The following is a 25,418-nucleotide window of genomic DNA, read 5'->3' as shown; positions in this document are numbered from 1 at the left end:
AATAAGCTTCCAAATTTTTCTTTTCAAATAAGTTCACTACAAAAAGCTTTTTTTTATTGATATTCTAAGCTGTCTGACTCCTAACTGGTTGCTTTCATCAAGTATTTTTTTCCTGAAAAAATATAGAATTTTTACTGCCGTGAATCACTTTTTTTCTCTTACAAAATTATAAGGCTGGTTTCGCGCATGCAACTATTTTGATAAATATTAATTGTATTTATAAATTTTATTTTTTAACTCTACGAAAGGTTAATTAAGTATACATATTTAGGCTATGGATTTAAATTGTTTCAGTCAATGCAGAATGCGTAAATTTTCAGGCAGAGGAGTGTTCAGCCAATGCGTACGAAAAAAATTTTTTGCGTACAAAATTTCTTTTGATTTAAAAATAAATTTGAAATTTCTTTGATATATTTTCATTTTCGTACTTTTTTGTAAGGCAGATAGCTTTATGTGTTTATTTATTTTTCTATTTCATTTGATATTTATTTATTTCATTACTTTTTTTCTTTCCAAACAATACATTTTTTAGCATACTATTGATTTTTTTTTCGTTTTCTTTAATTATTTCATATCATATTATATTGCATTACACAATTTTTTTATTTATTTATCTATCTATCTATATCTCTATCGATATGCCTAGCTACCTATATATTTCTGTCTATCTACCTACCTATCTATTTTTATCTATCTATATCTCTATGCATCTACCTACCTCTACCTATTTATATTTTTATCTATCTCTGTATCTACCTATGTATCTATCTACCTCTACCTATCTCTTTATCTATTTTTCCATCTGTCTGCATACATATCTTTCTACATATCTACAAGTATATCTACCTATCTATTTATTTACTAGTATACTTACCTACATATCTATCTCTACCTAAATATCTATCTAAATATGTACCTAGCTACCTGTACATCTATCTAAATATCTACCTATCTACCTGTACATCTATCTACCTATCTATTTATCTACCTCCCTGTTTATCTATTATATCTCTATCTTTCTATTTACCTACCTATATATCTATCTATATCTTTGTATCTATATGTACCTAATTACCTAAATATCTCTCTACCTACTTATTCATCTATCTAGTTACTTAACTACCTACAGATATATACATAGGTAGATAAAGAGATTAGTAAATAGATATGCAGGTATATAGATAGATATATATAGATATGTAGATTGATAGATATTTAAATAGGTAGATTGACAGATAGATAGCGAGAAGGGCGTATCGATAGATAAATAAGTAGCTAACTAGATAGATAGGTATATAGGTAGGTAAACAGATAAATAGATACGTATATAGATTTGTAGATAGATATATAGGTACATAAATTGATAGATAGAAACATACAGATAGAAAGATAGATAAATAAATAGATAAATACCGATAAGTAGGTAGATCGATAAATAGATAAATAGACAGATAGGAAGATAGATAGCTAGATATATAAGGATATACACAGATAGAGATATAGATATATAGATAGGTAGACATAAATATATGTGTAGATAGACAGATAGAGATATAGATTGGATAGATAAATAGGCATGTAGATTTGTAGATAGACTGATAGAGAGATGGACGGATATATATATTTGGTTGATAGATTGGTAGATAAATAGATTGTTAGACATATAGATAGACAGACAGATATCGATGTAGATAGATGAAGAGAGAGATAAATAGGTAGACAGATAGATATAGATGGGTAGACAGATAGATATAAAGATACAAATAGGTATGTAGATCGAAAAATAGATAAATAGACAGATAGATAGGAAGATAGGCAGATAGAGATATAGATATATAAATAAGTAGATAGATTGGTAGATAGACTGATAGAGAGATATATAGATAGACGGATATAGATAGGTAGGTCAGGTTGATATATTAGTATATAGATAGATAAGTAAGTAGGTAGACTGGTAGACAGATAGTGATATAGATGGATGTACAGAGATGGATAAATAGGTAGATTGAGATATATAGATGGGTAAATAGAAACGTAGATAGATATATATAAGTAGATAGATAGATAGGTAGATGGATAAGTAGATAGACAGGCAGACAGATGGATATATTGATATATAGGTACTGGTAAATAAGTAAATAGATAAAAGATAGATAGATTAGAATACAGATAAGAAGATAGATCGATGGATAGATTGACAGGGAGATAGATAAAGATATAGATAGATATATAGATAGATAAATAGGTATGTAGATAGGTAGATATACAGATAAAAAGATAGATGGATAGCGAATAGAGATACAGATAAATGGACAGACCGTGATATAGATAGATGGATAGAGATACAGAAAGATAGATAGGCAGATATATAGATAGGATTGATGAATAGATATATTGATAGATAGATAGATTGAGATAACGTAGATAGATAGAGCTAGGTGGATGGATAGATATATCTCAAAGGTACTTAATTGTTTTTAAATCAAAATTTATCGTGTTCATTCACTGGGTCATTGCATCATTTTTCTGTAAACACCTAAAAGAGTCGGAAGCGGTACTATTTAAGTGCTCGCAATTTTTTTTAGATATCAACATCGATCAATTAAAATGTTTTAGCTATCACGATCTGAACAGTATAGTACTTACAGTTACTAGGATTTTTTAAAAATGAAATTGTGCTTCAGTGTTCCTTCACTGGTCAGTTTACCCTAGTCACATTTAAAACATATATAAGTAATATATGTATGAAAATTGAGGGCTTTTATTTAAAAATTTAACTTTAGTTTAAAATTATTAAAAACTGTTTCGTGATTTTATTTCTTCTATTGCATGTGATGGAAATCATGAAAACTACACTTAAAAACTTCTAAGCATGTGAAAATCATTTTGGTATGATATGTTTGTTATATGACAAGTCAATTCATGCAGAAACATTTGTTTAAATTTGTTTTGGAACAATACAATATTGAAACTGCTTTCAGATTTGTTGCCACAAGTCACAGGAAAAGACTGTTGAGAGCATTGATTTAACCGTTAAACGTACTGCGAAGAGATCGGTAAATTCATAGATCAACTTTCAAAAAGATGGAGAAAAAAGGATCCAAAAACATCCATTCTCATCCTGACACACAAAATATGCGCTTTTTGAATCCTGTAACAAGTTATGTTATTGAATATAGTAAGTACTTCAACAAATTGAAGGAGATTTCACTCCAAAGTCAACAGACTGACTTTGAGAGTCAATAAATACTGTTGAAAATGAAGATACAGCTGATCAAAAACACCAAATCAAAATGCCAATGTATTTATTAACGTTCGGACAAGTTTTGCTAGTTGAATGGAAGGGAAAGAAATTAACAAAGAGCAATGTTGCACAAGTACTTCATATAGAAGAAGAAGAAATAGAAGTATCTTGTTTGAAAATGCGTAATAATGTGGGAATGATCTTAGTGTTTGCTGAGAAAGAATATAAATGTTCTATGAATTATGATAAAATTATTGAGTATTTAAAGAATTCAGAATTGCAACAGTTGGCTCAGGCATTAGATATTGTTTCATACTGCTGTATTAGCTGAATAAATGTTTGTAAGTTGAAATTTACCAAGTGTTTAATTATTTTGGACTTCTTGTCCTTCCGTTACCCTTAACAAATGCGTAATTCAAATGCTCAAAATAATTATTTTTAGAAACTAAAGGTGAAATTGTAATGATTGAACACATTGTATGTGCCCGAAATTTTACAGAATTTTCCCTTTTATAGTTTGGCTGAACTTTTGGGGAGAGCATGATAGTGTAAAAATCATGTCGCAAAAATGTTCTTCCGTTACCGTTTTTTTAAATTTGATTGAAAAAAAAAATTACTAACAAAACATTCTTGGCTTTGGCTTTTTTAGCAACTTACTGTGATGTGTATAAAAGTCTAAGCATCAGTTTTTGGAAAAATGTGTATTTTGATATGCTCACAGACAGAAATGTATCGATTTTTTTGTAAAACTGCCCTTTCGTTACCGCTGGAATTCATCAGGTTTGCTTGCTTTAAAGCTCCGATTTTTTACTTCCTTTTACAAAAAAGGAAGTATTGTATTCATGAAAAAAATTTCACTCAAAAATCGGCTTAAATTTCCACTTTGTTAACCCCCGAATGAATGTTGAGTTTTTTTTCCGAACCGACCACATGTGGATATATGCCTAGGAACGTACATACACTCGAAATACCCATTTTGACGATCCCGGAGTTAATTACAACGAGTTTTTTCGTGACGTCCGTATGTACGTATGTATCTCGCATAACTCAAAAACGGTATGTCCTAGAAAGTTGAAATTTGGTACGTAGACTCCTAGTGGGGTCTAGTTGTGCACTTCTCCTTTTGGTTGCATTCGGATGTTCCTAAGAGGGTCTTTTGCCCCTTTTGTGGGGAAATCATTGTTAATTTCAATGCTAACTCAAGTGGTGTTATAATTTGTCAAACTCTTGGCGATATCTCTTCAAACTTATGGCCGCCAAGTTTTGTCACCAACTTTTAAAAAAATCGCCAAATGTTTTTCCATTTATTTTATTTTTTATTTTTTAAATATGATTTTAATTCGGCCAATGTTGGTGATATTTAAAGAGTTAACCAATGAATCACATTTAAAATTGCCAATAATGGGGAAATAAATCTGTGTAAAACGTTTTTTTTGCTTCGGTTCGCAAGAAACTGGGGGTGAAAATATTAAATGTTTCCTTGTTTACTCCAAGGCGCTATTATCATTAAATTGGCGCAAAAGGAAATCCTGTGATGTGATGTGAAATGACACATCAGCTCGTTTTATATTGCTTTAGTAATCGGATTGGATCGCTCTAATACGTTGAAAATTAAAACTTTACTAGCAAAAACTGCTTCTGTGTTAAAATTAAGTACGCATTTTTTTTTTTTCAATATTTACTCAATTTCAAGAATAATTAATATATGTGATTAAAATTGAAAATCAGATTAGAAAAGCGCGCAAAATGTGATGGAGCACGATATCGAGTAAAATACGCAATTTGAAGCTAAGTATTTTTTCTTCTTCAGTTTGTAGATTAACACAGAATTAATAAGAAACCACAATCAAGAAACAAAACATGCTACTTCACCATAGCAGACGTTGGAAGAAAACATCGTTTTGCCCCAACATGGCGGACGTGTTGCTACTTTATTCCACGATTCATGGTTTTAGTATAAATAGATCATTTCTGATTTTTTTTTTGAAAATTTAAATTCGTAGCTAAAATTTTTGTTTTACACTTTTAAATTCATATGATCTTAATTCCAGAACCCTGAACAAATTTTTCTCTAAATTGTATTACTTTTTCTTAAGCATGTAGGTGACAAAAGACAAAAAGAACCCCATATTCCAAGCTTTTACCCTATTATTTCTCAATTTTGGATAACTAAGGAATACTTTAAGAGTTTCTCTTTAGTTTCTTTACAGGAACTAAACATATGTAATAGTAACAACTCAAGTGCATATATAATAGTACACTACTGAAATATGAGTGGCGCAGGTAAAAAAAATATCCTGCCATTGTAGCAGAAGTGCCTGATCTATAAAAACCTTGCAGAAATAAAAAATAAAAAAACTTGTCGTCTGATATAGTGATGATGATCACATTACTTAGTCTGGTAGATTTTATGCTTCTGTTATTTACATATAGTACATGCCTATTAGCATGTACTATACTTGGTATTTATTTTGGCATTTCTCTGTATACGATAAACTTTGAAGAAAATTGTAAGCTATTTCAACTTTCAAGCTTGGAAAATGTTACAGAAAAATGGTGTCAATACATTGTCACCTATGATTTAAAAAAAAAGGGAAAACGGTCTTACCTACAACACGTACATTTAAGAACGTAGGATTCAAATATTGTCCACCACAAGTGTACTGTCCTGAGTGCTGTTCACTGAGCGATGTGATATCCAAGATGGTGGTCAGGAAATGTTCGCTGCTATAGGAAACTAAAATACATACATATTGATCATGAATTCGTAATATGTTTAAAATCAATAATAGATTAATTTATTCACTTTGCTCATAGGCAGGGGGCCATTCATTAATTACGTAAGGGTCTCGAGGGGGAGGGGGTTGGAAAAATCTACATATCCTTACTCAAGGAGGAGGGAAAGGTCAGACCCATTCTTACGTAATATTTTCGATGTCGATATTTTATAATAGAAATTGCGCGGTCAAGTAATTTGGCAGGGATCATATTTCATTTGCTTCTGGGAGGTAAAAAAACGTATTAGGATGAGCTGTTTTTTACTTGTTTTTCAAAGAATGAATAATGTAAAATATAATAAAGGAATGTGTATAGCGTGTCTTATTCTTAATTAGTATCGCATCATATACAAAAATTATTTGTCGAAAAAACATTCAGTCTAGATTCCTTTTAGCAAATATTTCTTTGCACAAAAAGGTTTTGAAAAACATTAATAATAGTGAATTTAATATTGATTCAGGTGCAGTGGCGTAGCTATGCTTTCTGCCGCCCGGGGCGGTTCCTCAATTTGCCGCTCTTTTGATAGGAAATAGTTCATACATTAAAAGTCAAAAGTGTTTTTAAAAGATTTTAAGAAGGAAAAAAATATTTTTTTTCCTTCTTATTTTTCTTGCAGAAGAAAAAAAAAGAATTCAGAACTCCACCAAAAGCTCTAAAAGTGAAGTCAAAATTGCTAATTTAAGCAATTTTTGGTAACGGTTTATAGAAAAGAGGCTTTGAGCTCCCTCCAGATTTTTTTTTTTAAATCAGTTTTGTACTTTCTTTGGTGACGTTAGGAGTATTGGGAGTTCGCAAGGAAATTTTCCGAAATTGAAGTCTTAAAAAAGCAATTTTAGGCTATCTTTGGATACGTGAAGACATTGGGGAAGGTTCAGCGGCGCTGTCCGGAAAGCTTTTCAACTAAACTGAAAAGCACGTAAATGTAGGCTGTATCTAGTGGCGTAAGGGTCTCCCCTAACTCCAACAAAGTCTGGATTTTAATTCCTAAATATTTTCAAATTTGAAATCAATTTTAGTTTATCTTTGATGACGTTAAGGAGAATGGGGAACGTATACGCGATCTCTAGAGAAATTTTCCGATGCCGAAGTTTCAAAAACGGAATTGTAAGCTACCTTTCACGGCATAAATTTCTGACTATTTCCAAAAATTTTGGGAAGTCAGATGGTTTTCCTGTCTCCCTACGAAACGTTTTGAACATGACGTCCTAAAAACGCAACTTTAGCCGTTGTTAGACGGACAACGTCATGAGAGAGAGAGTTCGGAGGGGGATTTCCCACTCGAAATCTTTTTCGAAACAGTGGCTTATTTTAAGCTCTTCATCCCTGAGAAAAGAAGGCTTCCCTTAGAAATTTCTAAAAACGAAATTTGGAGCCAACTGTGATGACGTTAGGTTCGTGCACATTTGGGGTCCCAACCTTAAAATTTTTCTGAAATTTCAGTTTCAAAAACCCAACGTTAAGCTATTTTTGGGGACATTGGATGCAATAGGGATTTTAAAATACGAAGTTGATGTCCTTAATACAAATATTAGACTATCTTTAACCACGTTAAAGGAAGGGTCAAGGCTTGACCGCCCTCGGGAATTTGTTAGTATTGAAATTTTAAAAACTCAATATTAGGCTAAAAGATTAGATGTTAAGATATGGGGTGGGAGTTATCCTTTGGAAATGTTTCTTAAAACTGCACTTTTGGGCTGTTTGGTGACGTTAAGGGATAGGAAGACTCTTCCGGTTGCCCTTCCCGAAAAATGTGACACCGCCCTCAGTCTGTAGCTTCAGACGCAGGAAGAGAAAAAACAAACAATATAATCCTGAGATGTCCACAAAACCAACACGTGCTTTGTGTATTTGAGTAATTTTATTGTCAAAGTCGTACCACAACCTTAGACGCAAAAAATCTTTTTTTTTTGACTCAAAAAAAAAAAAAAAAAATCAAAAACATGATTTACTAATTGGGGAAACGCGTTAATTTTTTTCGCATCAAAAGTGTGAAATTGCCGCCCCCCCCCCAAAAGTGCCGCTCGGGGCGGACCGCCCCCTCCGCCCCTCCCTAGATACGCCACTGTTCAGGTGATCTCAGATGCGTTATTTATTATTTTGGAAAAAGAAATGGAATCTTACGTAAGATAGGGGGGAGGGGTTTGAAAAATCTTACTTACCCTTACATGGGGGGAGGGGGTGTCAAAAATTGCCGAAATCATCCTTACGTAATTAATGAATGGCCCCTAGGCTTGCTAGACGTCCCGGTTTTCATACGAAATTCCGGTGTCTCGGCCGGTTTACTTCACGTCCTGGAGAGTGATAAATTTGATTATAGATGACCAAAAAAGTACAAAAGTATTTAAATGTGAAGGATCATTTATGAATTCGGATAGTTACTTTGTCATTTGTAACATTAATATCGAATTAACTTGAGAAGGTTTTTACAACAATATTAAAAACAAAAGAGTTATAGCCAATGAAAGTACATGCAAATAGTACATGAAATACACCGCCCGCTCAATCATTTCCAGTCGAGGACTGCAGTTTCGTGCTTATTAGCACTCATCAGCCCGGCATAGGAAAGTGACAGAGCTGGAGATGGAAAACCTCTTAAGGAAGCCAAGAGTACCAAACAAACTGGTAGCTAATATAGAATTGAAGGCAAGGCATGGTATACCATGCCTTACCTTCAATCTTCGAGTTGGAACCGAACCATTGCTTCGGTCACTCGTCTGGTCTGTGCTAATTCTATATTAGCTACCAGTTTGTTTGGCCCTCTTGGCTTCCTTAAGAGGTTTTCCATCTCCAGCTCTGTCACTTTCCTATGCCGGGCTGATGAGTGCTAATAAGCACGAAACTGCAGTCCTCGGCTGGTAATGACTGAGTTGGCGGTGTATTTCATGTATTTCTGCTTTAGTCCTGGCTACTGGGCGGTAATTTACTGAATATACATGTAAATATTGTTCTTTTTTTTCCTCCATTCAATAGTTTCTACTTACTTCAAAAACTTGAAAATATTAACATGTAAGAAATAAAATGTTTAAACTTATCTGCTTGGGTCATGCATTATTACTCCTGGTTTTGGCTCACACTTTAGCAAATAGTTATTCATAGCATTGAGAACGAACTACCCTCTAAAATACTCTTAAAACCAGCCACGGGTGTGAACCCTTTTGAATACCCGTAACACTGTGGGGGAGGTTTCTCATCCGGTGTCCCGGTTGAAAATTTCAGAAATCTGGCAAGCCTACTCATAGGTCAAAACCATCATATGAGGTAGTGAGAAGCATAGGGATGTAAGCAGGGCCGCAGAGAGCCCCTAGTCAGTTTGTGGCGTAGAAGTTAGGCGTTGGCTTCTTACACCCAAGGTGTCGGGCTCAAACATGGCAACAATCGGTGGACTTTTCAAGATAAGGAAAGTCGTCAGTCATCATGGTTATGAGGCACGTTAAAAATCCCTTGAGTAACTGTTTGGCTGAGCAGTTTAGCATAGCAAGAGCCCATATGCCTTCACCTGGTGGGAAACTGGGCTTCAAAGTTCTCAGTGATTCGCCGATGATGACGTGGCATGAAAGTACGGATAGGGTGGTTCAAAAATACATGTAAAAAAAAGTTTCTTCTAGATACTAGGACACCCCTCAATATTTTTAGACTTGTGGATAGCAATATACTGGAAGAATTTTAGCTTGCTATTTCAACTGAAAGAGGGTGCTCAACCCCCCCCCCCCCAAACTTCATCGGTACGAGGAGGGGGGGGGGTAAAAAAGTACATTGAACTGAAAAAACAATGCTACATATTATAATATACACGAGTAATATGCATATACATTGCAATAAAATAATAATTTACAAAAAAAAAACAGCTGGGGAAATGAAATGTTTCTAAATTTGTGACATTTTTTATGCTATGACTAATGTTAAATTGAGAGGTCATTGAGCACTGTCTTAAAATTTGAGTAAGAAGCTAGAACTTTTACAACATAATACTGTTAGTAAGTCTAAAAAAAATTAGGGGGTGTCCTGTATTCTAGTTGAAAAAACTTTTTTTTTTTTTGAATCACCCTAATGCACCCCTTTCCGGGAATGCACTGGTTATGCAAATGGTGAAGAGCCGAAACACACACACACACACACATTAGAAACAAACAAGCATATACAGTCGGACCTCGATTTAACGAACCTCTATTTAACGAATTTCGGGATTTAGCAAATTTTTCTTTTTCTCCCGACTAAAATGAAGGCAAAACCATCAGATTTACCAAATAATAAACCCTGAAATAAAGAATTTTTTTAACAGCCATTTTTTTTGTCAGTTTCAGTTAGGAAATATTGTATTGTTTTCCAAATGGGACATCAATATTGTCCGAAGCAGAAACATACTTTTGTTGGAATCAGTAGTTTTTGACATGCAATGAACATTAATTCTGATGCTGAAAGCAATAGTGAAACTCCCATTAAAACTGCTACTTTTTCAAATGCTTTACACCGCCTGGAAACTTTAAAAACATATCTCGTGCAGCAGGCTGCAAAAGACACAGTATTTTCTTCTCTCCATAAAGTCAAAAGAGAACTATTTCGAGTCAAGTATCAAGGAAATTGTCCAAACATCTACAGCGACCGCCGCTTATATGAATCACGTTTGTTCTAAACAGTTCTGATTCCACAAATCGGCTGATTCGATAAAGCGGCTAATTCAATAAAGCTGGATTTTGTTCTGTTTTTGACGATTTGATTTATTAAAGTGGCTGATTCAATTTACCACAGATTCAATTAACCGGCGTCCACTGTATTACTCAGTAGTTTAAAATGTCAAATTAACTACTAGCGTGTAATAAGTCGTGGAATGCTGAATAAATAGTGTAAACTTTCTAATTATAGATACTTTTGCGCAGTTGCGTATTGGGGGTTTCAGATCAGGTAAGTGCATTTGTGTTAAAAAAAAATGCACACCCCGATATTACTAATAACCCCGATTTAGCGTATAAAAGTTTTGGTCTCGGCAAATTCGTTGAATAGGGAAGTTGCAACCTATTAAATGTTCATATTTTGGCTATTGGATATTGTTAATTGACCCTCAAAACTAAAAAAAAATCACCATCGCCGAATTTTAAAACACCGTGATGGATTTTTAATGAATTTTTAAAAATCCAAGCGCAAAAATGCGCTCTTCTGAAACGTCACGAGCTTACGTCACAGGGCACTAATGGGCAGCCTTCCGCCGAAGATCCCTTGTTTTCCCTACGGACATTTTGAGCGCGCTGATATTTTTATTTTTTAGAAATTCAATAATCCTTTTGAACACACTATGGAGGCCGGATTCGTTAAAGCACAATCTAATAATCTTCCTCAAGTAACATCAATGATGGTATTCGAATATTTCCGAGAGGATGAGAGGTTTAATGTTCCAGAAACGCGAGGAGGTAAGCCTTTTACGTTTCGTTTTTGAAGCCAACTGCACGTCCTTCGGCTTCTCCCGCGGCGGAAGAGCGCATGACGTCACTTCCTGTGCCATTTTACTTCACAATCGCTTGAACTTTAAAAATTAATTAAAAAAAACTACTTATCGTATTGCAAAAATTTTTTCATCTATGATGTTCATACACGTTACTCTATAATATAAAAATAAAATTGAAAAATCGAAAACTTTCCTATTGGGGTCCGACTGTAATAATGAAGTCAAAAGGTAAAAACTTACTTTCAGAGTTGACTTCAGACGGTGTCGTCCACTGTGGATAGCGGTGGTATGGGCGTATTCTGGATGTGAATGCATAACAGATAAATTTCATACTTCCTCCCTTTTTTACCTGTAACAGGTTGATTCCAACCACGCTGAAGTCTCCTCCATAAGTTACCACAGTATCACCTGTTAGTTCAACATACATTTGAATTACTTTTTATTACGTAGAAAATTTATCATAAATATTGCTATCGACGCCGCAAGAGAAACTTGGTGGGATAGACCGATCAGTGAATGATCCCTTAAGCGCAATTTTCTTTAAAAAAAATTCATAGTCTCGTTAAAAATCGTAGAATTTAGCACATGACAGTAAATATATAAGATGATATACGTATGAGGCAGTGAGAAGCAAAGGGATGTAAGTGGACATTTTCAAGTTTTGAGTAAAATGCGTTTAAAGATTAGCTCCTAGGTAGGCTTTCATTGATTTTTTTTTCTAAATGATGCTGTATAACAGCAACTACCAGGGCTACTAGAATTCTTGCCCCAAGACAGAGGAGAGGTTCACCTACCCCTTTGCTTCTCACTACCTCATATGTTATATTTCAGTCGCGCAAATTGGACAGTTGCAAAAAATTAGATCGTCCACTATCAGATTCAGTGCCCTCGATATACCACCGCCAGTGGCGCACACAAGGGAGGGGTCCAGGGGGTCCGGACCCCTCCCATAGGTCTTGCATTTATTTTTCCCCGATTGATTACGATTCTATGTGTATTGTTTACGTAAAATAATTTCAAACAAAGGTAATAATAATTTCAGTTCTAACAAGTGAAAAAATAAAATTCTCATGTTAAAAGATTTTCAAAAATACTGGGCACTTTTCCATGACGAATCGCTTGTAAGAAGCAGAATGTTGATTTTTAATGAATACACTATAATAAACATGTTTTTAGTTTTGTAGATGTATAAATTAAAATAAGATTCTATGAACTTCTATAACCATATAGTGCTTTACAACGATGAATTCGCTTTGTTGTTTCCATTTTTAAATTATGAGAAAAGTAAATGTGTCAATTTTTTGCCTTTAGGTAACTTAATTATTAAGTACTTGTTATTAATATTTTTTTTATTAATAATACTAATTATTTATTAAATAGATTATTTTTTGCTGTCTTTTGTTGTAGAAAATCTATAAAATCAAGTCAATATGTTCGATGGCGTGTTGGGGTATGATATGTGGGACTTTTGAACTTGGACCCTCCCCTTGCGAAATTCCTGTATTCGCCACTGACCACCGCTGACTATGAAGTTCGGTGAATCGTCCTGCTGCATTAAAATTAGAAGGCCATGGTGGTTCAAAAATACATGTAAAAAAAAGTTTCTCTTGGATAACAGAACACCCCTCAATATTTTTATACTTGTGGATAGTAACATTCTGGAAGAATTTTAGCTTCCTATTTCGACTGAAAGAGGATGCTCAACTCCCTCCACCCAAACCTCATAAGTATGGGGCGGGGGGTTAAAAAATACATTAAACTGAAAAAACTGTGGTACATATTATAATATACATTATAATGCTTTACACTGCCCGGAAACTGTAAAAACATATCTCGTGCAGCAGGCTGCAAAAGACACAGTATTTTCTTCTCTCCATAAAGTCGAACAAGAACTATTTCGAGTCAACTAGTAGTAGAATTACTTCGAGTCCACTAGTAATATGGATATACATTGCAATAAAATAATTATTTACAAGAAGACAGCTGGAGAAATCAAATGTTTCTAAATTTGTGGCTTTTTCTATGCTGCGGCTAATGTTAAATGAAGTTGTCATTGAGCACTCTCTTAAAATTTGAGTAAGAAGCTAAAACTTTTACAGCATAATACTATTAGTAAGTCTAAAAAATAGGGGGTGTCCTGGACTCTAGCTGAAAAAAAAGTTTTTTTGAACCACCCTGAGGAAGACGTTTGGAAGATTGAAATCTGGTGAGTTAGTGAGTGTTCAATCTACACCACCCATTTTCTTGCCAGGAACTGTTTGAACAGACTTCAAATTAATTCTTTTTCATTCACTTTTCTGTTCTCAGTTGAGAACCAAACAAACAGTTTAAAAAACAAGGAACACAAACGACGCTCAATTGAATAACAGTAGGATCACACTGTAAAAGAATTCCGAAACGTTACTGAGTATACATGAAATACACCGGCAGCTCAGTTATTCCTGCCGAGGACTGCAGTTTCGTGCTTATTAGCACTCATCAGCCCGGCATAGGAAGTGACTGAGCTGGATGTGGAAAACCTCTTGAGGAAGCCAAGAGGGCCAAACAAATTAGTAGCAATGCAGAATTAGCACTGACCAGACGAGTGACCAAAGCAATGGTTCGGTTCACCTCGAAGACTGAAGGCAAGGCAGTTTCATTTTCAGTAAGTTACCCATAGCTAGGGCTAAGGCCGAAATACTGGTCAGCGCTAATTCTATATTAACTAATAGTTTGTTTGGCACCCTTGGCTTCTTTAAGAGGTTTTTCACCTCCAGCTCAGTCACTTCCTATGCCGGGAAGATGAGTGCTAATAAGCACGAAACTACAGTTCTCGCCGGAGATTGACTGGGCTGGCGGTGCATTTCATGTATTTCCGCCTCAGCCCTGGCTTTAGGGCGGTAACTTACTGAAAAGGTTGCTGAGTATGTTCGCGTAACGTTTCGGCATGTCAATGCTTTTTATTCACATCTTGGAATAATCAAGTATCATGGTCAAAAAGTTTCCTGAATTGCTACAAATTGCACGAATGCAGATTTCTCATGGTTATGAAATATATTTCTAGCTCCCAGTTTAAAGATGGACGGAGCGTATTTATAAAGTGTATCGGCTTCAGATATATTACTGTCCCATCCAGATTGATTAAGCTCCCAAATGGAGCGAATAAGTCCAGGGACTACGTAGCTTTAGAAGAATTGCAAGTGAGTACAACTCCTGATACTTACTGGCAATTAAGCTTAGCTTAGGGCATGTTTGCGACACTGCTTTTGAAACTTTCTTGGTAAATCAGGAAGGTGCCAAGCTATTATATTATATCGGCTTAAGTAGTCTCTAAAGTTCCAGAGACACGACTGGTTTTAATCGGGAAGATTTCTGAGTTTTTCAGGAAGCTTCCAGAATAACTTCAGGAAGGTTACTGCATTTTAGCGGAAAACGTTCCTATTTTTTGCAAGACATGTCACTGGCAGAAATTAGGCACATTAGCTGCCCATTATTTTTCAGGAACGTTTCTGAATCGTTTTTACAGTGCAGACACTCAACACCTCAGCTACACAGACGCAGCGTTTTATTTTGCCAGTGCGAAGATTCCGACTTCATTCCCTGAACTTTATTGTCAGTGGTTGTAAATAAGTACCCTATTTCAATTTTTCTGGAAAAAAAAATCTTACCATCCCCTTGTAAGTACCAAATGCTGTAAAATGTTTTTACGAATTTGAGAAATTTAATAAGTTTAATAGGCTGTTTAATTTAATTTTGTTTGACAAACGTAACATACCTTCAACGGGCATATCACATCTTGGAACGTTGATTGGCTGCCCACAAGCTGCACATACATCTTCATGTTGACCAATCAGTTTAAGATACCCAAAACTTTGACAGCCAAAAGTCACAGTCGAGCCACGATTGATTTTGAATCCAGATTCAATTTTCCTCCCGCTGATGTACGCTAACAAGTTTGGGTCGTTAGTCGAATATTGACATGTGCATTCTGGATTTCGCTCGAGTATTTCAGTATTGGTAGGAGCAGCACTTGTTGAGGCTGGGCGAGCACGATCAGTACTTGTTGACACTGGTTGAGTGACGCGGTCATCAGGAAGGACAACTTTTTCCTTTTCTTTCGCCAAAGATGAAGTAGACGTTGTAACTGTTAAATACACATTTTTAAAAAATGAAGAAACACTGTTACAGGCGTCCCTCGTACAACACGGTTAATTCGTTCCGTGTAGTATCGAAACCATGTTATACGAGACCTTTTTGAAAATAACTTTTTAACTTATTCTTTACGCTAATTAATCATGTACATCGTAAAAATCATGTCAATACGTATCGTGTTATATCGAAACCGTGTTATACGAGACTTAGAAATAATGTCTTTTTTAAAAAATATTTTTTAAACTTATTTTTACGCTAATTAATCATGTACATCGTAAAAATCATGTCAATACGTATCGTGTTATATCGAAACCGTGTTATACGAGACTTAGAAATAATGTCTTTTTTAAAAAAATATTTTTTTAACTTATTTTTACGCTAATTAATCATGTACATCGTAAAAATCATGTCAATACGTATCGTGTTATATCGAAACCGTGTTATACGAGACTTAGAAATAATGTCTTTTTTAAAAAAATATTTTTTTAACTTATTTTTTACGCTAATTAATCATGTACATCGTAAAAATCATGTCAATACGTATCGTGTTATATCGAAACCGTGTTATACGAGACTTAGAAATAATGTCTTTTTTAAAAAAATAACTTTTAAACTTATTTTTTACGCTAATTAATCACGTACATAGTAAAAATCATGTCAATATGTATCGTGTTGTATCGAAGCCGTGTTTCGTGTTATATCGAAACCGTGTTATACCAGACTTAGAAATAATGTAAATCAAGGGATGTGTAACGTGTTGTATCGAAACCAAGTTCATAAAAACAAAGTAAAAACTTATTCGAGTTAGTATCAAACATTAACAAAAAGTATTAAGCAGAAATGACATTCCATATTTTTTAAAGATAACATTTGTGTTATATCAAAAACCATGAAGTATTAAATTCAAGTTTCGTACCGTGTAATATCGAAACCGTGTTATAATAATCACAAATTTGGAACCGTGTAATATCGAAACTGTGTTGTGCAAGAACCGTATTATACGAGGGACGCCTGTATTTGTTTATTTTTGAACATTTTTTTTAATTCAAAACTTTTAATATTCCAACTTCTAAAAATCGAAATGGTACCCATCTTTTACTCCCCTGTTATTATTTCGCACTTAGAAAGTTTGTTTTCTTTAAAAAGGATCACTGATATGGCCTTAGCTATTTTCGTGCATTCCACTCTTATAAAATACGTAGAAGAATGTTTCGCCAAAAACATTCTTCTACGTATTTTATAAGAGTGGATAAAAGGTTTAAGTAATGAGGATATGTGTTTTTTAGTGAAGAAATACTATTGTTTATATTTTTTAACATTTTTTTAAAAAGAAGTTAAACTGTCTAATATTCGAAACATTGAAAATCAAAATAGTACCACAAAGAGTTCTTACGCCTTACAACTTCTGAAGAGGACACAGATTTTGTGGTCCAAGAAAATCCCCAATTTACTAACATTTGCTAAAAAAGACTTTATTACAAGGGCGGATCCAGAAAATTTTCAAGGGGCGATCTTTTTTTATTCTTTGGAACTTCAATTTCTAAAAATTTTCGGAGGAGTAAACTGAACCCCATCGCTTACCAGTACGTAATCAAAGGTGTCTTACAGTTGTGCTTCTTTGGAAAAATGTTTAGGGAGAGCCCTCGAACCTATGTCTAATGTCATCTAAAACCGTCTAAAATTGAGGTTTTGGAACTGCAATTTCGAAAAAATTCCCGCGAAAAGTTCCAGTCCCTATCTCTAAAGATGGGCTACGATTTCGTTCGAGAATTCCGGGGAAGAGCTCCCTTTCTCTTAGTACCAATAACAATTAGCTAAAATCGCAGTAATTGACACTTTAATTTCAAAAATATACCCAAAGAAAGTTCTTGTACCTTGGTTCAAGATCTCCCCTACCACCCTTCCCTTGCATCCGTCCTTGCTTCATTGTTAATGCTCTTAAAATGAAAAAAAAAAGAAAAATCAATTTGAATTTTGATGTCTTGAATTCAAATTATGTTTTTCGCAGTCACGAGTGTGTGTATGTAGGCGTGTGTTTTTGTGTCTGTGTGCAGACATGAATGTGTGTGTGTGTGTTTGTGTATGTGTGTGTAGGTGTATGTATTGGTGTGTATGTGTGTGTAGGTGTATGTATTTGTGTGTGTATGTAGTTGTGTATGTGTGCGCGTGTGTGTAGGACATGGATGCAACCTGGAGACGGCTTCCGATAGAGGAGCATCAGCATCGTGGGGAGCCGGTCGATGGTGATGGTGCGGAGGGTGGGGGTGGGAAAATAAAATCAAAGGAACGCCAAAAACAGTCAAATAAAAGCAATAAGCAATCGTGATTGCTCAAAAAAAAAAAAAAAAACACATACTAACTACATGGCTACTATCTTGTGCTTAAACGATGATGAATATGTCATGATGAAGAATGTCACAATGAACTTTAGCTAAATGAAAACAGCCAAATAGCTGCTCGCTTCAAGAGTTTATATTACTGTCTGGCCACGGATTGTATGTAAAGACAAACATCCGTTTTACAGCCGGAAATGGACAAATCTATTATTTTTTAGTGATGCCAGCTTTTGCAGAAGCAGAGTCTCATTTAAATATGCGGAATACCGGCATCAAATTTTTACTTTCCCCCCTCATTCAGATAGATTCGTCTTATCTGGACGTTTGAAAATTCCATACTATCCGTGGTTGAACAGTAAATATTTTCAATTCTCAATCCAAACACATTTTCATTTCGATAAATTTATTCTTTTTTCAGTTCAGTTTTTTTTCCCGTCTTTCTTTTTTTTTCCGAATTTGTCAAATGATGTGTGAATATATACAATATAACTCCTATTTCACGATTGCCAAGGGACTGAAAAAAGTTATCCTTACTGTAAAAAAATTTCGAAACGTTACTAAGAATTTCCGTGTAACGTTTCGGGATTTTAATGGTTTTTACGCATTTTCTGGAAAAATCAAGTATCATCGTCAAAAGCTTTCCTGTATTGCTATAAGTCGCACGAATACAGACTGTTGTGAAAAATATTTTTAGCTCCTAGTTTAAAAATTAATTGAGCGTATTTATAAAGTGTATAGGCTTTGGTTCGACTACGGTCCGTCCATACTGATTAAGCTCCCAAAGGGAGCAAAAAAGCCTGTGGACAGCGTAGTCTTGCAAGAATTGTAGGCGAGTTATATTTTTGATACTTGCGTGCAGTTCCGTCTTAGCTTTGGTCATGTTTGCAATACTGCTTTTGGAACTTTCTTGGTAAATCAGGAAGGTGCCAAGCTATTATGTTATGACTACCTGGTTTTACTCTAAAATTCCAGAGACACGACTGGCTTTAAACGAGAAGATTTCTGAATTTTTCAGGTGGATTTCAGGATATTTTCAGGAAGGTTACTGAATTTTAGTGGAAAACGTTCCTATTTTTTGCACGATATGTTAATGGTAGAAATTAGGCACATGAGCTGCCTATTGTTTTCCAGGAACGTTTCTTAATTGTTTTTTACAGTGTAAATCAAGGATATCGTTAAATCGAGAAGCATACATTCAATGCTGTTAAATCCGGACCATTTAAATGTAACATTAAATTGAGGAAATCGTTAAATTGGGTATCGTTAAATCGAAATTAAAGTAATTTTGTTTTCATGTTATTGAAGAAAGAGGTGACTGATTAAAAAACACGACTTACTCCCTTGGCATACAGGGGTGATTCCTTCCCATTGGCCAAAAAGACAAGTGACATTGCCATGCTTCTTTTTTTCAAACTGATTATGACACCGGTAGGTGACAGTTCCTCCATGCTGACTGCTCTTGCGGGAAATAAACGCATTTTCGGCGGGAGGAGGATCTTCGCTACACCAGGCTGTAAGATGTGGATTGTATGGTTAATGTTTCCAACAAAACAAACAGTCCATAACTTTTATAGGATTATCAAAAGTTTTAAAAAATAACTTAAATGTCTTTGAACTACGTTCATTTTAAGTAACTCTGAACATGGCTCCACTAGATGGCGCTGACGTGTTGGTTTATTTTTGATTGGACTGCAAGAGGTGCTGAATGGAACCCTGGCCCTGGCGTAAGTCGTAAGTCAGGGGTCGAAATTGCACCAGCATGTTGGCAATCATGGACATAAATATGATGTTAATGTCCTTCGTGATTTACTTTTCCTGCATGTTAAACCTTACCAAAACACATTATCGAATTATCATGCCGTGGCGAGAGTTTCATTGTTGAAACACGCGGGTTACTCGATCATCGCCTATTATTTTTATGATGACTCAACAATGAACCATGACCCCACCAGATGGCGCTGACGCTTTACGGGCCTTGACAATTTATGACTTTTCCGTGTTAAACCGAATCAACTATGATCTGGCGAGGATTTGCTCTTGAAATTCTCGAAAGATTCGAAACTTCATACGTCGCCCATTTTGACCGCAAGAGGCGCTGAACGGAATCCTGTGCATCCATCAATATATGACAAGTTTCAAAGTTGGTTTATTTCTGATTGGACGTCACTCATTTTGACTGCAAGAGGCACCGAAACCATCCTGTACATCCAGCAATCAATGGCAACGTAATGGAAAACAGGGGTACCCTGTAGCGCCCTCTCTGTTGCCATGAGTTTCAACGATTGTCACGGCCTATAAACGTAAGCGAAATTTAGTGGAGCCATGCTCTGAACCATGCCAATTAAATTTGCACCACCTTATTTTTTTAATACATTTGAATTCAAAAAATAATGCAAAAGACGCAATGTTGCACTGAGCTGGTAGTACAGGGTGTCCCAAAAGACCTTAACACATTTTAAAATGATGAATGATATGCTGTATGGGAATATGCAATTTGTGTCATAATATTTCACAGGCTCACGATTTTTTAGGACATGGTGGAAGGGAAAAAATGTGTTTAAAGGTAACCGTCACAGCCAGCATGGACTGCGAAACAGTTTGTGCTACTTGTGTTATTTGTTCCTACACAATTTGACACACACAAAAAATAAATAAATAAATAAATAATAACAATAATAATGAAAAAAAAATCGGGAACTTGAGAAGCATTCTTGTGGACATGGGATGAACTTGAGTACCGTTTAGATGAACTCGACGAACACATTGAACTCGAGTAATTGCTTTCTAATTAATAAAATGATTAAACAACTCACATGACGTTTGTTTTTCTTTCTGTGAAAGGACTTGAAACACAATCATTTCTTTTTTTACTTCCTTTTACAAAAAAGGAAGTATTGTATTCGCGAAAAAAACTTCACTCAAAAATCGACCTTAATTTCCATTTTGCTCACCCCCGAATGAATGTTGAGTATTTTTTTTTTTTGACTCGACCACAGATGGATAAGTGCTTAAGAACATATAGACACGCGAAATAACCATTTTGACTACTCCCGAGCTAATTACAACGAGTTTTCTCGTGACGTCTGTATGTACATATGTATGTCGCATAACTAAAGAACGGTATGTCCTAGAAAGCTGAAATTTGGTACGTAGACTCCTTGTAGGGTGTAGTTGTGCTCATTCTCTTTTGGTTGCATTCGGGTCTAGATAAAGGGGTCTTTTGCATCTTTTTTGGGGGAAATCATTGTTAATTTCGATGTAAACTCAAGTGGTGAATAATTTAATGGGCACTTGGCGATATATCGCCAGTCTTTTGGTCGCCAAGTTTTGTCACCTACTTGGCGACAAATTTGGCGATTTTTTTTTTTTTTAACCTTGGTTTCAATTTGGCCACTGTCGGTGATATTTAGAAAGTTAACTATTGAATCACATTAAAATTGCAGTAATGGGAAAATAACATTAAATTGGAGTAGAACTAAGTCATATGATTCACACATCAACTCGTTTTTTTACGAAATCATAAAAAATTCGTGAGCCTGTGAAGAATTATGATGCAAGCCGCACAATTCACAGGACAAATATTTGCTTTTTTATTGAATTTTCGAAATGTGTCAAGCATTTTTTTAAATTCCCTGTATTTTCAATGCAATTTGAAAATAAAATTCGAATTAAAAACTCGTCGTCAACTTTTTTTGACGTTGATTACTATTGAGCTAAATATCTAAATGAATAGCCTTATGTATAAATAAATATTTCTTTCTTCTTACATTAGTGGTGAAATATTACATGATTTTTTTTTTTTTTAGTTCAGTAACCCCTCGTCATATTAAGCTTTTCGGAAGACAAAGAAAAAAGGGCGATATAAGCGAGGTCATTATAAATAGTTACTGTCCAGATTCACGAGAAAAGTCCTCGTCAAAACGTCTGTGCTTGTCTGTAGCTACAGCAACGAGGCGTATCTCATTTTTCCAAGGAGAGCTTAATGTTGGAAAAAACCCGTACGACTGCACAAAGGCGAGAAGACGAGTAGCGAAACGGCGCCAAAAAACCTCTCCTGCTAACCCTTGCAGAAAATGAACGAAGTCCGTTTCTATGGCTGTAGACGGGCTCAAACTTTACAGCGGGAGCTTTTCTTGCGAAGGACAGACAATACCCATCCAATTCACAAGTAGATTAGAATTCGTCCTTTTTTGACATGATTTTCAAATGGTTTCGATGTAATTCACGAATGTGCAATCACACGTACTAAAATTTAAACAAGATTGAAAGTTAAGTAAATTTTCAGCGTCAGAAAGGTATAAACATGGAAAGAAGATGATCTTTCTTAGTTACCGTGAGATAAAAGTGAGATTTCAACACCCTCTGATTCCCAAAAGACTATTCCTTTAGATCTACTGCAGAAAGGAAGTGAAAGCAAAAGTAACCATATTGCTTCCGGAAACCTCTGTCGGCCATCCAGATCATTCTTTCTTTGATACAAATCCCGATTTGTGCCTCACCAAGCACAAACCTTTTCACAAAAGCAGTCACAGAAGGGCGTGAGTTCTCTTCTACTTGGGCCAGTATGACACTTGCTTGCTGTCTCTCACTCATTCTAAGGTCTTAGTATAAATAAAAAAGAAAATCTCAAGTAGTTTCCAAACTATATCGTGAACTAAAATATTCTGCTGGTATGTACATTTGGATGACAGGAATCGCGGCTGATTTTCCAGAAAATTAAGAACAGAAGCATCTTCGTTTTGTTTTTTGACAACATCGAGAGGATGGGGAGCTTTTTCTGAGTGAGTTTTCACAGACGGCGGGGGGGGGGGGGGGGGGGAGTTCAAACTTAAAGCAAGTTTTTTGAGCAATCACATTGCTTATTGTTCTCATTTGACTGTTTTGATGATCTTATGGTTTATTTTTCCCCCGCCTCCCTCTGCAGCATCACCGACGGCCCCTTCCGATGCTGCTCCTCTAGTGAGCACCGTCTCCAGATTGCTTCCATATCCTACACACACACACACACATACACAAGCACACACACACACTCGTGATTGCGAAAAAACATAATTTGAATTCAAGACGTCAAAATTCAAATTAATTTCTTTCTTTTTTCTTTTTTTAGTCTTTAATCGGGAGACAGAAGAAAAGAGCGACAATAACGAGAGGCTACTATTTGCCTTTAGCAAAATTAAAAAATTTGGTAAAATTACTCTATTATGAAATTAGAAGGGTAAAACTCCGTGAAATTCTAATGATATTGTGAGATTTGTTACTTGCATGAAGCACATTCCAGAGATTCTGACAGCACTCCATCGATGCAGTAGAACCTGATCTCTTGACTTCTGCTTCCCGCCACGTGATAATTGTCGTAACATCGAAGATGATATTCCACACCACCGTACATCTCTTCTCCGCTGCGACTCTGAAAAAAGGAATTGTTTACAACCCTGCGTTATTTTCGTCGCTTTTCTAAGCAAGATAATGAATTTCACACCAAGGTTTCAAACCGAAACTTAACTGAAAACCAAAAAAAAAAAAGACCTACGACCCTTACTTCTTCCAATCAACTCTAATTTGAATTCTGAAACTTAGAATTCAAATTATGTTTTTCGCAAGACCCTACTCATTGGAGTTATTGTTTCTAGAAACGGCCGCTCCCCCCCCCCCCAAGCTTATCTCTCCTCCTTATCCTCCTCCTGGTTGGTAAGTGTGTAAAGTTGAGTGTGTGTGTAGGCTTACGTGTGTGTACGTAGGTGTGTGTATGTGTATGTGTGTATAGGCTTACGTGGGTGTACGTAGGTGTGTGTGTGTATGTGTGTAAAGGCCCGCGCGTGTGTGAGTGTGAATGTGTATGAGCATGTGTGTATAGGACATGGACAACACCGTCCAGCAGAAGTGGATTCTGGGGGACAGTACTCAGGACGAGAGGAGCCGCGCCGGTGGGCGGTGGTGCTTCAGAGACTCCTGGTCCAAGCTGAAAAAGGAACCACAACATCAAGGACTGTCAAGTGAGAACAATAAGCAATCGTGATTGCTCAAAAAAAAACATTTTATTTTCAGTAAGTTACCGCCCTATAGCCAGGGCTCAGGCAGAATTACAGGAAATACACCGTCAGCTCAGTCATTCTATCCGAGGACCGCAGTTTCGTGCTTATTGCACTCGTTAGCCTGGAAAACCTCTTAAGGAAGCCAAGAGTGCCAAACAAACTGGCAACTAATACAAAATTAGCACTGACCAGACGAGTGACCGAAGCATTGGTTCGGTTCAACTCGAAGATTGAAGGCAAGGCACAGGGCCCGATTAAGATATCGAGAGGCCCTAGGCAAAATACTCTTTTGGGGCCCCCTGTATTCAAACTATATAACTTTAGAAATTGATTGAAACAATTTTAGCCATAGACTAAAGTAATTTTAGCCATTTGGGGGCCCCAAACAATAGGGGGCCCTAGGCCACGGCCTAGTTGGCCTATTCAGTAATCAGGCCATGGAAGGCATGGTATTTTCAGTAAGTTACCTTCCTTAAGAGTTTTCCACCTCCGGCTCGGTCACTTCCTATTCCGGGCTGACGAGTGCTAATAAGCACGAAACTGCAGTCCCTAGATGGAATGAATGAGCTGGGGGTGTATTTCATGTATTCAAACGTTTTATTGATTAGAACGAAATTTGGAACTGAACTGAAGAAAAAAAAATATCGTTTATTTCGGTTCGATGTACCTTCAGTCATTTTGTTACTGCAATCAACTGATCAATATATTCTAATTTTGCGTCAATCACACTACCATACAGTTCATCTCCGTGGCGACTATGAAAGAAGGAATTGTTTGCAAATTTTGAGGCATTTTCACTTCTTTTCTAAACAGGATGATGAATTTCAATCCAGGGTCTTGAACCGGAACTGAACCGAAATTCGGAAAAAGAACCTGTTATATTGGTCGGAACGGTAATCGAAATTGAACTCAAGAAACAAAAACATCAGTCTTTTTCGGTTCAATGTTCAGTCATTTTGTTACTGTGACAACTGATCAATATTTTCTAATTTAGCGTCAATCACACCATCGTAGAGGAAGTGGTTTAAATGCGGACCATGGTCTAAATACGGGCCACCAGCTGAAAATGAGGGATGGGGTTTGTGCGCAGTCTCAAAAATGGTCCTGAATGAATCAACAGGAAGAGGCAAAAGCGTAGTGAGCAAATGAACTTGATAGCTTTATAAGAAAGACTCGCGTTTGAAGAACTCAAAACTTTTCGAAGCTTGTACAAGCTAATTTATATCTTTCTAATTTATACAGTAAAGTAAGTGGTTTTTATCCTAAAACAAAGTAGATTACATGGGCTTTCTTTCAGTGTACTTGATTTGAAATTTTTTTTTTTTAGTAATGGTTTACTACACCATAAACTTAAAGTACTGTGTGGTCTAAAAACGTCTTTCGACAGCCATTGGTAGCCCGTTTTTCGACTGCCATTGGTTGTCTGTTTTTAGACCACGCTGCTTTCGATACTTGAAAGT

General features: G+C 35.8%; 2 protein-coding genes across 2 annotated transcripts in view; both read right to left on the bottom strand.

Moving 5' to 3' along the window:
* The window catches only part of LOC129229717 (sushi, von Willebrand factor type A, EGF and pentraxin domain-containing protein 1-like), a 37,399-nt gene extending 14,880 nt beyond the window's left edge, over positions 1–22,519 (bottom strand). Inside the window, exons 1-5 of the mRNA XM_054864081.1 lie at positions 22,426–22,519; positions 19,264–19,437; positions 15,214–15,582; positions 11,700–11,867; positions 5,853–5,981 (exon numbers count right to left, since the gene is read on the bottom strand). Of these exons, the coding sequence (XP_054720056.1) occupies positions 5,853–5,981; positions 11,700–11,867; positions 15,214–15,582; positions 19,264–19,437; positions 22,426–22,519 (934 nt within the window). The remainder of the gene's footprint in view (positions 1–5,852; positions 5,982–11,699; positions 11,868–15,213; positions 15,583–19,263; positions 19,438–22,425) is intronic.
* Positions 22,520–23,180: 661 nt separating this feature from the next.
* The window catches only part of LOC129229716 (complement factor H-like), a 39,531-nt gene continuing 37,293 nt past the window's right edge, over positions 23,181–25,418 (bottom strand). The window contains exon 7 of the mRNA XM_054864080.1: positions 23,181–23,333. Coding sequence (XP_054720055.1) covers positions 23,181–23,333 — 153 coding nt within the window. The remainder of the gene's footprint in view (positions 23,334–25,418) is intronic.

This window comes from Uloborus diversus, chromosome 9, assembly GCF_026930045.1.
Source record: "Uloborus diversus isolate 005 chromosome 9, Udiv.v.3.1, whole genome shotgun sequence".
NCBI classification, from domain to species: domain Eukaryota; kingdom Metazoa; phylum Arthropoda; class Arachnida; order Araneae; family Uloboridae; genus Uloborus; species Uloborus diversus.
Note: the sequence above shows the minus strand (reverse complement) of the source record. Positions and strands in the feature narration are given on the sequence as shown.